A 15,906-nucleotide genomic window follows, 5' to 3' on the forward strand; every position below is an offset into this window, starting at 1 on the left:
ATTACCACCCTCCTCCTCCATTAAAGTGAAAAGGCTTAAGCTTCTCCTGTTTCCAAGTAGTATATACTCTTTTGCTAGTCTATGGTTGATGGGATTCTTAACACACAATTATCAATATTCGACACAAACCAATAGGTCAATTTTCAGCCTCTAAACTTATGCACGAACTATTGGATTCAACACAGTTGACTACTAAATAAAATAGTTGGGGTCTGGCTAAAATAATACAGCTGAATGAATAAATTTACATTACTATTCCAAATAACTCTGAAAAGATTAAATCCCCATATTTGATCTTACCTTGGGATCTCCCAACCGTTCCAGGTATTTCTCAAAAGATCCCTCCACATACTTCAAAAATAAAACAAACTCGACTTAACCAAATACACAGCATTACTGAAATCTGATTATATTCTACAATATTATCCTGCAATGGGTTTTTTGCTCAGCTCAACAATTATGGTAGTAAGTTTCTACTTTGCACAGCACCTCAAGAAGATTTGCACATACACAAAAGTCATGAGTGGAGAAAAACTGGAGTATAAAAATATCTTAGGAATTGGTCCTGGCATATCCACATACCAGTGCATTTCATCAAATGGTATGCTTTTGAGTTTCATTTGAAACGCCAATTTTAAGTAATGACAATTTTCATAAATCAAGCAAGACCAGTATTTCTAAGGATTTCAAATTTCACAAGACATGCATTTACAAAATTAAACTGAGGAACTTTAAAGAGAATTTCATTCGTTTCTAAAAAGACCATGGGACAAGGGAACTTTTTAGGGGTGATGGAAACATTCTATATCTTGACTGTAGTGGCAGTTCCATGATTGCATATTATCGCCAAAACTAAAAATGGTAAACTTAAAATGATGAGTTTTATTGTATGTAAAATATGCCTCAATAAAAATGAAATTAAACTCAGGACTGTAATAGATTTATTTCTAGTTCCATGGATACATATCATTAGACTTTTAAAAAATCATTTAAATTTTCCTTTTAAAAAGTTTTGAGATATAAATGACACACAGGCCGGGTACGGTGGCTCACGCCCGTAATTCCAGCACTTTGGGAGGCCAAAGTGGGCAGATCATGAGGTCAGGAGATCAAGACCATCCTGGCTAATACGGTGAAACCCCATCTCTACTAAAAATACAAAAAAATTAGCCGGGCATGGTGGCAGGCACCTGTAGTCCCAGCTACTTGGGAGGCTGAGGCAGGAGAATGGCATGAACCCAGGAGGCAGAGCTTACAGTGAGCCAAAATCATGCCACTGCACTCCAGCCTGGGCGACAGAGCAAGACTCCGTCTCAAATAAATAAGTAAATAAATAAATAAATAAATGACATACAATAAACTGCCCAACTTAAATAGTACAAATTTTGACTTATGTATACACCCATGAAATCATCATCACAATTGAGATAGTGAATATATCACTTCCATAAGTATCCTTGTGCCCCTCTATAACTCATATATAACCACTGATCTGCTTTCTGTCACTATAGATTGGCTTGTATTTTTTCTAGAGTTTTATATAAGGGAAATCAAACAGTATAAACTTTGCAGGGTATTTGGTTTCTATCACTCAGTATTGAATTGAAATTCATTTATGTAGTTTTAAAATTTTACACACATCTTTGTTATTCAAAATGTTGTCCACAAACCAATAGCAAACATTACTTCAGAGTTTGTTAAAAATGCAGAAATCTCCACTGAGCGCAGTGGCTCACACCTGTAGTCTCAGCACTTTGGGAGGCCAAGACGGGCAGATCACTTGAGCCCAGGAGTCTGAGACCAGTCTGGACAACATGGCAAAAACCCCATCGCTACTAAAAACACAAAAAACTTAGCCCAGTGAGGTGGTGTGTGCCTGTAGTCCCAAGTTACTTTGGAGGCTGAGGTGGGAGGATTGCTTCAGCCTGGTAGAGGACGCAGCAAGCCGTGATCCTGCCACTGCACTCCAGCCTGGGCAACAGAGTAAGACCCTGTCTCAAGGTAAGAAAAAAAAGAAATCTCGGGCCACAACTCAGACCTACTGAATCAAAACCTGTATTTTAACAAGATCTCCAGGTGATTTGTATGCACAGAAACACTTGAGATGCACTGCTTTACACTGTGGTCTTGCATTTGAAGTAATGTCACGAATAATCCTTTCTCCAGGTGTAGAGAAGACTACAATCAACTTCAAGGTAACAAGCTTTTAAGTCAAGAAGTCTTCACATAGTTTTAAAATTCACTGAAACCAGGTGAAAATTAAGAGTAAAACTCGAACAGCAGGCAAATACCCACAATAAATAGAAGAAACAAATAGCACTGGAAGGGCCAGAAGTGTTTTAAAACACACACACACACACACAAAAGGAAGCCTCCAATTTCATTAACAAGAATTCAAATACATGAAGGTGTACAAATGTCTTCTGTAAGTTGTTTTACCTAAAGTTAATCATTAGTGGCAGAGCTCTAATTACACAATTTGTCACATGGAAAGACTAGATACTGAGACTCATTTGTTCCCTTACAACTAAGTTTTACAAGATTCCTCAAATTGACTGGCTGAAGATTACTGTCCACAGGATTAAGCAAGAAAATAGAGGGGGGTTCCCATTTGTACATATTTTAAAATATGCACTGCAAAACATTAACAGAGCCAAACCTTTCATGAATTATTATTAATTGTTCAATAAAACTGTATGGATAATATAAAACAGCAATCAAAATGTAACTTTTTAGGGTCTGGAGTTCTTGGTGTAGGACGAGGTAAGTAGTGGGAAAATGTAGATTATTCTTGATTTTTAATTAACCTTGATTTTTAAACAACCTAATTCTAGCAGAGGGTCCAGAAGCACGTTAGCTACTGGGAAGGGAACCAGTTGGGAATTAAATATTTGCTATTGAGGAGACTGCATGATATAGTTTAATTTTGGTAGGTGCTCACAATTACTTTCCCACCTGCTACATAGTCTACCAGCACTCCCCTGGGTATGTATTCTACTTACAGACTCAAAAGTTTGTTGATTTTCCCTCATATATGAGACACAAGCCTTCCTGATTTCCAAATGATGGACCTGGCTGCAAAACAACTAAAAAGAAGAGAAAGACCAGCCCACTGTCAGTAGTCATTTAAAATAGGCACTTCTAAATCAAGACTATGAACTGGACACTTAAGCCTTCCTTATTCAGAACATATGTAGAAAATTCGGAAATTAAATCATCTTACTCTAAGTTTTTCTTAATATCATCTTCAACGAAATTGGGGAAGGATGACTGTCATGCCCCATCCCCTTTTCTACTCCTTATGTGCACAACCTATAATTTTTTTCTTAGGTATTAGAGGAAGCAGGGGATGCTTACAAAGGATCAAGATATATTTCAAAGTTGTCTTTAGCCTCATCTTACCCCTCCTACATTACAAACTAGCATTTAAAAAACAGAAAAGATAGCAAAGGTACAGCAATATAGACTATTCAGCAAAGGCATGCGCCAAGCTAATAAGAGCAAGCAGCTTCTCTCTAGGACCTGATAGGCCTGATGTTTTCACTAGAAAGCAGGGGAATTTTTTTGTTTCTTTTGGCAAACTACAGGACCATCCCATGTCTCAAACTCTGAAAATTCAGTACAGGGAAGATATGTTTTCCTTTTACCTGCTCCGAAATAGCCCGAAAGAGGCAAGAGGCATCCTTGGCAGTCAGCTTTCGAAACAGCCCTAAGCTGCCTAAATATTCATCCATTGATGCCTCATTCAAAGACTTCTGGCTGCAGTAGTTTTTCCATCCTTTATGCATTTTGTACAGGGTGGGGGTGAGAGGGAGAGGAAAAAAAGTGTGGCAAGAGGGAAAAAGCAGGGTGCAGGTAGGATGGGTAGCAGTAACAAGGGCTTGCTTATGCAGGTATCCGGAAAGCAGCCCAAAGTCTAGGCCTGAGAAGGCAGTTGAAGTCAGCGCTGCAGAATCTTGGCACTTCCCAGGAGCAGAAGCAATGGACTTGGCTTGCCCAGGACAAGTCAGGACCCTGTGAAAAGAAGAGGAAGAGCCAATCCTCCTAGGAATAGGGAACTCAGACTGAGGAGGAGACGTGGGAGGGAGGGAGAAAGTGCTTAGTGTTACCTCCTTGGGAAAGAGTGGGATTAACCCAATCAGACCAAGGTTGAGAAAAGTATGCATAAGCAGCTGAGCTTTGGGACTAGAAGGAAACTGACTTTGCAGCTTAACTCAGGGCAACTGCTGCACGAGGCTGAAAAGGGACTACAATAAGGCTCAGGTGTGTAGGTTGCAGCCTGGTCAACATTACATTGCTTTAAGATCTCTAGCTGAATATTCAACTAGTCTCTCCCCCAAATTCCCTGCTCCTTTCATAGTTTCAGGGAAACATGGAGGGAGGGAATCTTGATGAACCTAGTTAACCTGTGAGTATTTGCATTAGTATCTTTTTAATACACACAAAAAAGGAGAAGGAACTTCCCTTAATCTATAGTGGCAGAGGGCACAGTTCAAGCTAAGTACCAAAGCTATTACCTGGATATTCCAGATATAGGGTTGAAGTAATCTTCTAATTCTAGATAATAATCTCTGCCAGGATCACAGAAACTAAATCTTATTGGCCATGCTAGGGAAACCTTATACAATTCTTGACTAAGGCCTCCAAAGTATTATATGGCACCAATAAAAAAGAAAAATGCAAAAAAAAAAAAGTGTTTCTTTAAAAATGGAAATAAAAATTTAAATGGAAGCAGCATGAAAATATCCATAAACTTTCTAATAGACTACATTTGAAATGGTATGGTACAGTATGAGATGAGGTAGACAATGAGAGATGTGTTTCAATGTTTTACTAGCATACTTTTCCAGAAACATAACTCTGGATTCTGAGAAAAAACACAGAAAATAGTAAGTGCCAAAGGCAGGCCCAATTGCTTGTATTATTTGTTCCTATTATCTATGCTATCTAGCGTCTTTTATTTTTATTTAAACGCAAAAATCCAATTCCTTTCTTACATTTTTTAAGTATTAAAAAAATAAATAGGTCAAAAGTTGGCTTTAGAGAAGGCACAACATTAAGCTGCTTTCAAAATTGTTTTTTCTTTTTTTTCTTTTTCTTCTTCTTTTTTTTTTTTTTTTTTTTTTTTTTTTTGGTATCTGTGGATCCAGTAGTAATCATGACTGCTCCCTCTAGGAAAAGGAGCAATATTTTATAATTTAGGAATGAAATAATATTTGACATGGTAAAAAAGTATAAATCTTGACTTCCTTAGCATGCCAATTTGAAATTACCTTAATTTCTTTTTTTTTTTTTTTTTAATGGTCTCACTCTGTCACTCAGGCTGAAGTGCAAATGCAGTGGTGTGAATACAGCTGACTGCAGCCTCAACCTCCTGGGCTCAAACAATCCTCCTACCTCAGCCTCCCAAGTAGCTAAGACCACAGGTGCATACCACCACATCCAGCTAATTTTTGTATTTTCTGTAGAGTTGGGGTCTTGCCACATTGCCCAGCTGGTCTCAAACTCCTGGGTTAAAGCTATCCTCCCACCTCAGCTTCACAATGTGCTGGAATTACAGCCATGAGCCACCATGTCCAGCCACTAATTTCTTTTGTAAAGAAACTGTCACACTGGAGAAGTGATGCCTTTTGCAAAAGTTCTGAAACACACTGATTGGGAAGAGAGATTGCCATCTTTCGACAAGGTCACTAATTCACTGAGAAAAATTAATTAAGGGTTATAATTTGGCCAGGTGTGATGGCTCACACCTGTGATCCCAGCCCTTTGGGAGGGCGAGGAGGGCAGATCATGAGGTCAGGAGATCGAGACTATCCTGGCTAACATGGTGAAACCCCATCTCTACTAAAAATACAAAAAATTAGTTGGGTGTGGTGGGCACCTATAGTCCCAGCTACTCCGGAGGCTGAGGCAGGAGAATGGTGTGAGCCGAGATTGCGCCACTGCACTCCAGCCTGGGCAACAGAGAGAGACTCCATCTCAAAAAAAAGGATAATTTAAAAGTTAATTTGTTTCCAGCATATTGTACTTGTAGAGAAAAACACAAATGCTTCACACATCTGCTTTTTAAACTAAAAATAAGTATGATATATAAAACAATGCAATCTAAATGCTTCATTTTGAGGAAGGGAATGGGAGAAGGGAAAATGGGAGAGGGAGGGAATCAGAAAAGTAATAGAAAACTGAAAAAAAGAAAAACATAAGTAGGGACAGGAAGACAAAAGGAGACAGAGCAAAAGAAAAAACACACAGGGAAGCACACAGAAGTAGATCCACACAAATATGGTCCATCGATTTTTGATAAAGGTGCAAAATCAGTTCAATAGCAAAAAGATAGCATTTTCATCAAGTGGTGCCAGAACAATTGACCATCCACATGCAAAAAAAGGATCCTCAACCTATATCTCACATCTTGTACTATAAGTAACTCAAAGTGGCATAAATGTAAAATAAAACTTCAAAATTTTGAAAAATAAAATATAGGAGAAAATCTTTAAGATCCTGAATTAGGTAGTGAGTTCTCAGATACATAACAGGGAAAAAAAAATTAACTCGATTTTATCAAAATTTAAAACTTTTGCTCTGCAAATGACATTGTTAGAATGAAAACACAAGCCAAAGCGGGGAGAAAATATTTTTACATCACATATCTAACCAGAAAAACTTTGTACTAAAATATGTAAAGAACTCTGAAAAGTCAACAATAAAAAAAATCCAATTTCTTAAATAGACAAAAGATTTGAATACACATTTCACCAAAGATACAAGAATGGCTAATGAGCACATAAAAAGATATTTGAAATCATCGATCATTAGGAAAACGGAAATTAGAATCACAGTAAGACATCATTACATACCCACCAGGATAGCTATAATAAATAATACAAACAATAGCATTAACAAGGATTGGAGAAACTGGTCCTAAGAGGATGGAAGCAAAAACTGTATGATTCCAAAAGGAATATGATTCCATTTATAAGAAATATGCCAAAAGGGTAAATCTAGAGACAGAAAGCAGATGAAGTAGTTGCCCGGGGATGGAGTGAAAATAGGCACTGCCTACAAATAAGCACAAATAATCTTTCTGGAATAACAAAAATCTACTAAAACTATTTTGTGGTGATATGTGTACAATTCTGTATATTCACTAAAAATTAAATTGTACTCTTAAAACTGGTAAATTTAACGGCTTTCAGGTATGTCACATACCATATAATTCACTCACCTAAAGCATACAATTCGATGGTTTGTTGTATAGAGTTGTGCATCCATCACCATAATCAACTTTAGAGCATTGTCTTTATCCCAAAATGAAACTCTGCATCCTGTAGCTGTCAACCTCTAATCCCTCTATCCCCACCAACCCCAGACAACCACTAATCTACTTCCTGAATCTATAGATTTCCCTATTCTGAACATTTTAAATATATGGGATCATAAAATATGTGGTCTTATGTGACTCGCTTCTTTTACTTAGCATAAGATTTTCAAAGTCCACCCATGTTGTAGCATGGTGCATCACTACATAGTTCAATCCACTGTATAAAACAAAATTTGTTCATCCATTCATTAGCTGATAGAAATTTGGGTTGTTTCCACTTTTGGGCTATTATGAATAGTATTTCCATAAATATTCACATGCAAGTTTTTGTTTTGACTTATGTTTTCAATTATTTTAGGCATAATACCTATGAGTGGAGTTACTGGATCATATGGTAACTCTATTTAACCTAATGTTAGGAACTGTCAAACTTTTTCAGAGCAACTGCACCATTTTACATTCTTACCAATAGTGTATGAGGGTTCAATTTTTCTCTAGATCCTTATCAACACTTGTTATTTTCCATCTTTTGATTATAGTCAACCTGGTGGGTGTGAAGTAGTATCTCACTGTGGTTTTGATTTGCATTTCCCCAGTGGCTAATGATATTGAGCATCTTTTCATCTGCTTATTGACCATTTGTATATCTTTAATGAGATACCACTACATACATCTTAGAATAACTAAAATAATTTTTTTAACTGACAATACTAAGTGTTGAAAAGGATATAGAACAACTGGAACTCTCTCATATGTTGCTAGTGGGAATGTAAAATAGTACTACCACTGTGGAAAACAGTTTAGCAGTTTCTTATAAAATTGAACAGAGTTACCATATGATCAAGCAATCCCACTTCTAGGTATCTACATAAGAGAAATGGTAACACAAAAACCTCTATGTGAATGTTCATAGTAGCTTTATCCATAATCATGAACTCTCAAAACTGGAAACAATCTAAACATTTCTCAGCTGGTGAATGGACAAAAACTGTGGTACATTCAAACAAAAGAATACTTCCTAGGAATAGAAAATAATGAAATGATGATACATAAAAGAACATGTATCTCAAATGTAACATGTGAACCGAAAAAAGACAAGATTCAAAAGGCTACACACTGTATGCCTGCATTTATATGACATATTGAAAAAGGCCAAAGGATAGGAAGGGAAAACAGATTAGTTTTTGTCAGTAGTTGGGGTTGAAGAGCTGATTACAAAGAGAAAGGATAAATGGGGGCACTGGAATTGTTCTGCATCTCGACTGTGGCAGTGGTTACATGATTATGCCTTTGTCAAAATTATAGAACTATATAACAGGCTAATTTTACTGTATTTAAATTTAACAGTTAAGTAAAACAAAAAAGCAGAAGAAATAGAGTTGAGGAGCTCACAGAATAGTCAACGATATTGGAAAGAAAAAATAAGAAAATTAGATTATCAATCTAGGAAAGCCAACATCTAACCAACAGGAAGCCCAAAATGAGATGAAGCAGAGGGAAAGAAATCATAATGATGATGATGATAATATAAAAAAATTCTAGCACTGTAGAACATGAGTATCCATATTGAAATTGAAAGGGCTCATGAAGTAGTCACAACAATGAAAGCAAAAAAGATCATCATCCCTGGACATAATAATAAAGTTTCTGAAGTCAGGGGAAAAAGAGAAGATCCTAAAGCTTTCAGAGAAGAAAAACAGTTTATACACAAAAGAACACAAATAAGAACACAATATACTTCTCAAAAAACTGGGATTCGGAAAACAATGAAGCTCCAGATTACAGAGGAAGTTATTTCCAACCTTTATTTCTATAGCAAACTATCAGATGAAAGAGTAAAACAAGGTGTTTTCAGAAAAAAAAAAAAGATTTAAAAATGTTGCCACCCTTTCTCAGAAAGCTACTGAAGATATGTGAAACCAAAATAAAGAATTTTCTTTTAAAGTCTGGGGGTGTCAGGGAGCAATCTTGGAGATAGGAGATTCAACACAAGAGAAAAGCAAAGAGAAATTACAGGATAAGGATGAAGGGGAAATCACAGGAAGACAAGACACTCAGTAGGACTAGAAAATAAGTATTTCCAAAAACAGGATGGAGAACTCCAGTGTGGATATCTCGAAAAAGATAATAAAGGTTTAGATAACTCGATGTGTTTGAATATAACGAGAGATGTACACTTCTGTTGGAAAGTTTGGAGATGTTACTATTAAAAACTGAGAAAATGAGAAAATAACAAAATGAGATAAAATGAAGTTTTACAGGAAAGGAAACAAATCATTGAACACTACATGGCTCAGATGTGAATAATACTGTAGTTAAGCAGTCATGGCAATATCAACATTGAAAATGAATCTCACAGAACTGATAAAACTAAATTAGGAGGATGGGAAGGAAAATGGGGAAGAGAAAAAAGAACAAGTCTGCTCTTTGGGACCTCATGACCCCTTTTTCAACAATGGACAGATAACCTAGACAGAAAATCAATAAGGAAACATCAGACTTGAATTATACTTTACACCAGATGGACCTAACAGACATATACAGAATATTCAATGCAACAGCAACAGAATACATATTCTTGCTATGCAGACATGGACCATTCTCCAGGAGAGATCATATTGTTAGGCTAAAAAACAAGTCTTAACAAATTTAAGAGAACTGAAATCATATCAAGTACCTTTTCAGATCACAATGGCATGAAACTAGAAATCAGTAACAGAAAGAATCTTGAAAAATACACAAATATGTGGGAATTAGACAAAATGCTTCTGAACAAGTCAATGTGTCACAGAATAAATCAAAAAGGAAATTTTAAAAAAACCCTTGAGACAAATGAAAATGGAAACAATATACAAAAACTTACAGGATGCAACAAAAACAGTTCTAAGAGGGAAATTTATAGTGGTAAATGCCTACACTAAAAAGGAAGAAAGATCTCAAATAATCTAATTATACTTCAAGGAACTAGAAAAAGAAGAACAGCCTAAAGTTAGCAGAAAGAAGGAAACAAAGATCAGAGCATAAATAAAGAGACTAGAAAAACAATAGAAAAATAATAAATGAAACTAGAAGTTAGTTTCTTGAAAAGATAAACAAAATTGACCTACCCTTAGCTAGACTAGGAGAAAAAGACTCAAATCAGAAATGAAATAGGAGACATTACAACTGATATCAAAGAAATACAAACAATCACAAGAAACTACTATAAACAATTATATGCCAACAAATTGGATAGTCTAGAAGAAATGGATGAGTTCCTAGACACATACAACCTGCCAAGATTAAATCATGAAGAAATAGAAAATCTGAACAGACCAATAATGAGGAAGGAGATTGAATCAGTAATAAAAGTCTCCCACCAAAGTCCAAGACCTGATGGCTTCACTGCTGAATTCTACCAAACATTTAAAGAACCAGTACCAATCCTTCTTAAGCTCTTTCAAAAAACTGAAAAAGAAGGAATATTTCTAAACTCATTTTACAAGACCAGCATTACCCTGATACCAAAGCCAGACAAGGACACCACAAAAATAGAAATTTACAGACCAATATCCCTGATGAACATAAACGCAAAAGTCCTCAACAAAACCCTAGCAAGCTAAATTCAACAACACACTAAGACTCATTCCCCATGATCAAGTGGGATTTATCCCTGGGCTGCAAGGAAGGTTCAATATATACAAATCAATAAATGTGATACACCACATTAACAGAATGAATAAAAATCATGATCGTTTAAATAGATGCAGAGAAAGCATCTGACAAGATTCAACACCCCTTCATAATGAAAAAACAAACAAAAAACTCTTGGCCGGGCACGGTGGTTCACACCTGTAATCCCAGCACTTTGGGAGGCCAAGGTGGGTGGATCACAAGGTCATGAGTTTGAGACCAGCCTGGCCAATATGGTGAAATCGCATCTCTACTAAAAAAAAAAAAAAAAAAAAATACAAAAATGAGCTGGGCATGGTGGCGGGCGCCTGTAATCCCAGCTACTCAGGAGGCTGAGGCAGGTTAATCGTTTGAACTTGAGAGGCGGAGAATGCAGTGAGCTGGTATCGTGCCATTGCACTCCAGCCTGGGTGACAGGACGAGACTCCGTCTCAAACAAACAAAAACCCTGTCAACAGATTAGGTATACAGGAAATGTATCTCAGTACAATAAACACCACATATGATAAACCCATAGCTATGACCATTTTCAAGGGTGAAAAATCGAAAGCTTTTCCTCTGAGATCAGCGACAAGACAAGGATGCCCCCTCTCACCACTTTTATTCAACAAATTGTAGCCAGAGCAATTAGGCAAGAGAAAGAAAACACATCCTACTAGAAAAGGAAGAACTGAAATTATCTTTATTTGCTGATAACATGCTCTTGTATATAGAAAAACCTAAAGACTACACACAAAAAAAATGGTTAGAACTGATAAAAAAAAAAAAAGAGTAAAGTTGAAGGATACAAAATCAACATACAAAAAATCAGTAGTGTTTCTATGTTATCCAAAGAGAAAATTAAGACAACAATCCCATTTACAATAGCAACAAATACGTAGGTATAAATGTAACCAATGAGGTAAAAGACTAATATAACACTGAAAACTATAAAACACTCATGAAAAAAACTGAAAAAAAAAAAAAACAAAAACCCACAAATAAATGGAACAATATCCCATGTTTATGGATTGGAAGAATATTGTGAAAATGTCCACACTACCAAAGTGATCCACAGATTCAATGCAATCTCTATCAAAATTCCAATGACATTTTTGAAGAAATAGAAGAAACAATCCTTAAATTTATATAGAACCACAGAAGATCCCAAATGGACAAAATAATCTTCAGTAAAAAGAACAAAGCTGGCAGCATCTCACTCCCTGGCTTCAAATCATATATAAAGTGAGTATAATCAAAACAGCATCATGCTGGTATAAAAACAGACACATCAAAAAAAGGAACAGGATAGAAAGCCCAGAAAGAAATCTACACATTTATGGTCAATTTTCAACAAACGTATTAAGAATAATGCACAATGGGGAAAGGACAGTCTCGTCAATAAATGGTATTGGCAAAACTGACTATCCACGTGCAGAAGAATGAAGTTGGATCCTTTACATCATATTAAAAAATCAACTCAAAATGGATTGAAAACTTAAATATAAAACCTGAACCTGCAAAACTACTAGAAGAAAACATAGGGGAAAAGCTCCACAGTTCTTCGGGCAATGATTCTTTGAATATGACCCTGTAAGCACAGGTAACAAAAGCAAAAATAGACAAATGGTATGGCACCAAACTAAAAAGCTGCTGCACAGCAAAGGAAACTATTAACAAAGTGATGAGACAACCCACAGAAATTGAGAAAATACCTGCAGACTATACATATAATAATGGGTTAACATCCAAAATATGTAAAGAAATCAAATAACTCAAAAAAAAAAAAAAAAAAAGAAACCTGTAAGGAAATCAAACAACTCAACAAGGCAAGAAAACAAGTAACCCAATTTAAAAATGGGCAAAGGAACTAAATGAACATTTCTCAAAAGACAATATAAAAATGGCAAACAAGTACATGAAAAAATGCTCAGCATCACTAATCATTAGAGAAACGCAAATCAAAACAATGAGATTATCACCTCACAACTGTTAGAATGGCTTTTATTTAAAATGATGAAAGATAAGTGTTGGCAAGGATGCAAAGAAAAGGAAACTGTTGTACATTGTTGGTGGGAATGTAAATTAGTACAGCCATTATAGAAAACAGTATGGAAGTTCCTCAAAACATTAAATAGAACTACCATATGATCTAGTAATTCTACTTCTGGATATATATCCCAAGGAAATCAAATCAGTATGTCAGGGGATACCTGCACTCCCATGTTCACTGCAGAATTATTCACGGTATCCAAGATAAGGAAACAACCTAAGTGTCCATCAGTGGATGAATGGATAAAGAAAATGTGGTACATATACAAAATGGAATGCTATTCAGTGTTTACAAAAAGGAAATTCTGTCATTTGTGACAACACAGATGAACCTAGAGGACATTATATGCTAAGTGAATAAGCCAGTCACAGAAAGACAAAGAGGGCAAGATTTACATACAGAATCTAAGTAAGTTGAACTCATAGAAGTAGAGAGTTAGAATGATGATTACCAGAAGCTGCGGGGTGAGTGGGAAAAGAGAAAAGGGGAGTTGTTGATCAAAGGGTACAAACTTCAGATAGAAGACAAGTTCTGGGATCTTTTGTACAGCAGAGTTGCCACGGTCAATAATAATATATTGTGTACTTCAAAATAAGAATTTCAAATGTCTCACCATAAAAAATGATAGGTAAGTGAGGTGGATATGTTAATTAGCTTGACATAATCATTCCACATTGTACACAAATAGCATAACATTACATTGTACCCTATAAATGTATATACAATCGTGACTTGTAAATTAAAAACATTAATTTTTGAAAGTCTCCTCTTCCATATAGGAAGCCTAAACTGATATTCAAATTTAAAAATCAAAACAAAGCCAGTTTAAGCATATTATTTATAAAACATAAAGTAATATGGTCACCTGTAAGAAGCAAGTAAAAGAGATGGGAAGGAGTAAGACATACAACTGCTGTTCCTTGTTGTAAGCCTTGCAGAATTAACATTTTTAACTATTCACATGTATTACCTTAATTTTAAAAAGTAAATTTAAACATTTTATCATTAGTGAGCAAGAAATGATAGCATCATAAACTGGGAAAACAAGTAATTGGAATTTTACAGCTCCAAAGGACCTCTTATTTTACAGATGAAGAAACAGGTCTGAAATAGTTTTAAGACCTAAGTTTTCACATCCAATCAGCAACAGTACTGAAACTAAAACTATATAAAATCTCCTGATGTTTGCACAATTGCCATAAAGAGGAATTACATACCAAGGCAGAAAATACACGAACAAAGGCCCAGAAGTGGTAAAGCAGAGGTTCCATTCTGCAGATTAGTAGAATAGAATATTTTAAAGAGACCTGTGGGTCGATGCTAGACTTTGTCTCGCATATAATAAAAAGCCACTTCAAGGTGCTTAATACTGCCCTTTGAAATATCGCACTTGAAATCCCAATTGGCTTTCTCCACAGCAAACTACTTTAGTCCTGTAAACCTCCAGAACAGTGGTTCTCAAGTGGAGGGCTTGTTAAAAGACTGCCTCTTGCCCAAGGGATTCTGAGGCAGGTCTGAGATGAATCACAAGAATTTGCATTTCTAACAAGTTCCCAGGTGATGATGATGATGCTGGTCGAGGGAATACACTTTGAAAACCACTGCTCTAGAACAATGTATTCCTAAAAAGAGAATTTCAAGGCCAAAATTTCAGCAAACTTTGCATATTATAATCCTATCCTTGAGAGTCACAGTGCCCATTAGCAACATTAAAGGTTCTAAGGAATGCTTACAGTAAATGCTTCACATTTTTGACCTAGCCTTTACCAAACACCTTTTTCCCTCCATAGATCACCTATCAATGTTTCAAAGTTTGAGAAACACTGCTCTAGAAATTTTTGTGACTTAAACCTAAGGTTGTTAGAATAATACATAAGATACCGTATATTCAGTGTTTAGCACATTCGTGCTTAAATATGGATTGCTGTTAGCTGCTACCTGACAAAACATTCACCAAATAATCATTCTTTGGTACAAGAAAAAAAAAAAAAAAAAAAAAAAAAGGTAAGAACCAGAGCAATTTCACTGAAATTCTACTGGAAATGAAAGTTCTAACATGTGTCCATATCCTGTTTCTCCATCCCTAATGAAATTATTCCCTTTGACATCGAAGTATAATGGAAAGAAAATGATTGTCTTAAAAAGGACGTTTTAAGCACTGTACCTCTGGGCACAAATTAAAATAAATTGAAAAAATATTAAAGTAACTTTAAATAACATAGTTTACCTGTCATGAAATTGATGGGCTTTAATTTTATGACTACTTTTTATACTGAAATTTAGCTAGAATATATAATTTGTCCTTTTAATTGCTATATTTATTTCGCCACTGATCAAAAGAGGAAACTGTAGTGTGACATATAAATACTAATGATTTTAATTCTAAAATAACACTTCACATTTCAACCAATTAAATGAGCTATATGTCTGGAATTATTTTTTAAAGCATACATTACCTGTGACACACAAGGTATAGTTGTAAATGTATATGACAAAATGCTATGAGTTATTAGTTTCTGAGAGGCAATATGGTATCATGAAAAGAATATTATGAACTTGGCTGTACCACTTTACTCTAAGTCTCAGTTTCCTCATCTGTAAAATAAAGTAGATGGGCTATATAATCTCTAGCACTCTTCCAAATGTAGGGAATTACTCTGTGATTCAACAGTGGATAACAGACTTTAGGTGGTAAAATTTGTAATCAATATTAAAATATTGATAACACCTTCCTTTAAGTGGTCAAATTTGTGATAATATTAAAAATAGCTTTTGGGTTATTAGCCTATTATCTTGGCAAAAAGTGGGGATGACTGGCCCACATAAAAATGAATAAATCTGACATTACCACATAAACAGACCTAGATTTTTAAGATAACAA

At 35.5% G+C, this 15,906-nt stretch overlaps 1 protein-coding gene across 13 annotated transcripts in view; it reads right to left on the bottom strand.

The window, feature by feature from the left end:
• Positions 1–15,906, bottom strand: part of LOC105490480 (ALG13 UDP-N-acetylglucosaminyltransferase subunit) — an 82,604-nt gene that overhangs the window by 51,962 nt on the left and 14,736 nt on the right. For 11 of the 13 annotated variants that reach the window (XM_071088333.1, XM_071088332.1, XM_071088334.1 and 8 more), the window contains exons 4-6: positions 3,648–4,014; positions 3,003–3,086; positions 301–351 (exon numbers count right to left, since the gene is read on the bottom strand). In XM_071088333.1, coding sequence (XP_070944434.1) covers positions 301–351; positions 3,003–3,086; positions 3,648–4,014 — 502 coding nt within the window. The remainder of the gene's footprint in view (positions 1–300; positions 352–3,002; positions 3,087–3,647; positions 4,015–15,906) is intronic. The other 2 variants (XM_071088336.1, XM_071088337.1) reach the window with 1 other exon arrangement.

Source organism: Macaca nemestrina, chromosome X, assembly GCF_043159975.1.
Source record: "Macaca nemestrina isolate mMacNem1 chromosome X, mMacNem.hap1, whole genome shotgun sequence".
NCBI classification, from domain to species: domain Eukaryota; kingdom Metazoa; phylum Chordata; class Mammalia; order Primates; family Cercopithecidae; genus Macaca; species Macaca nemestrina.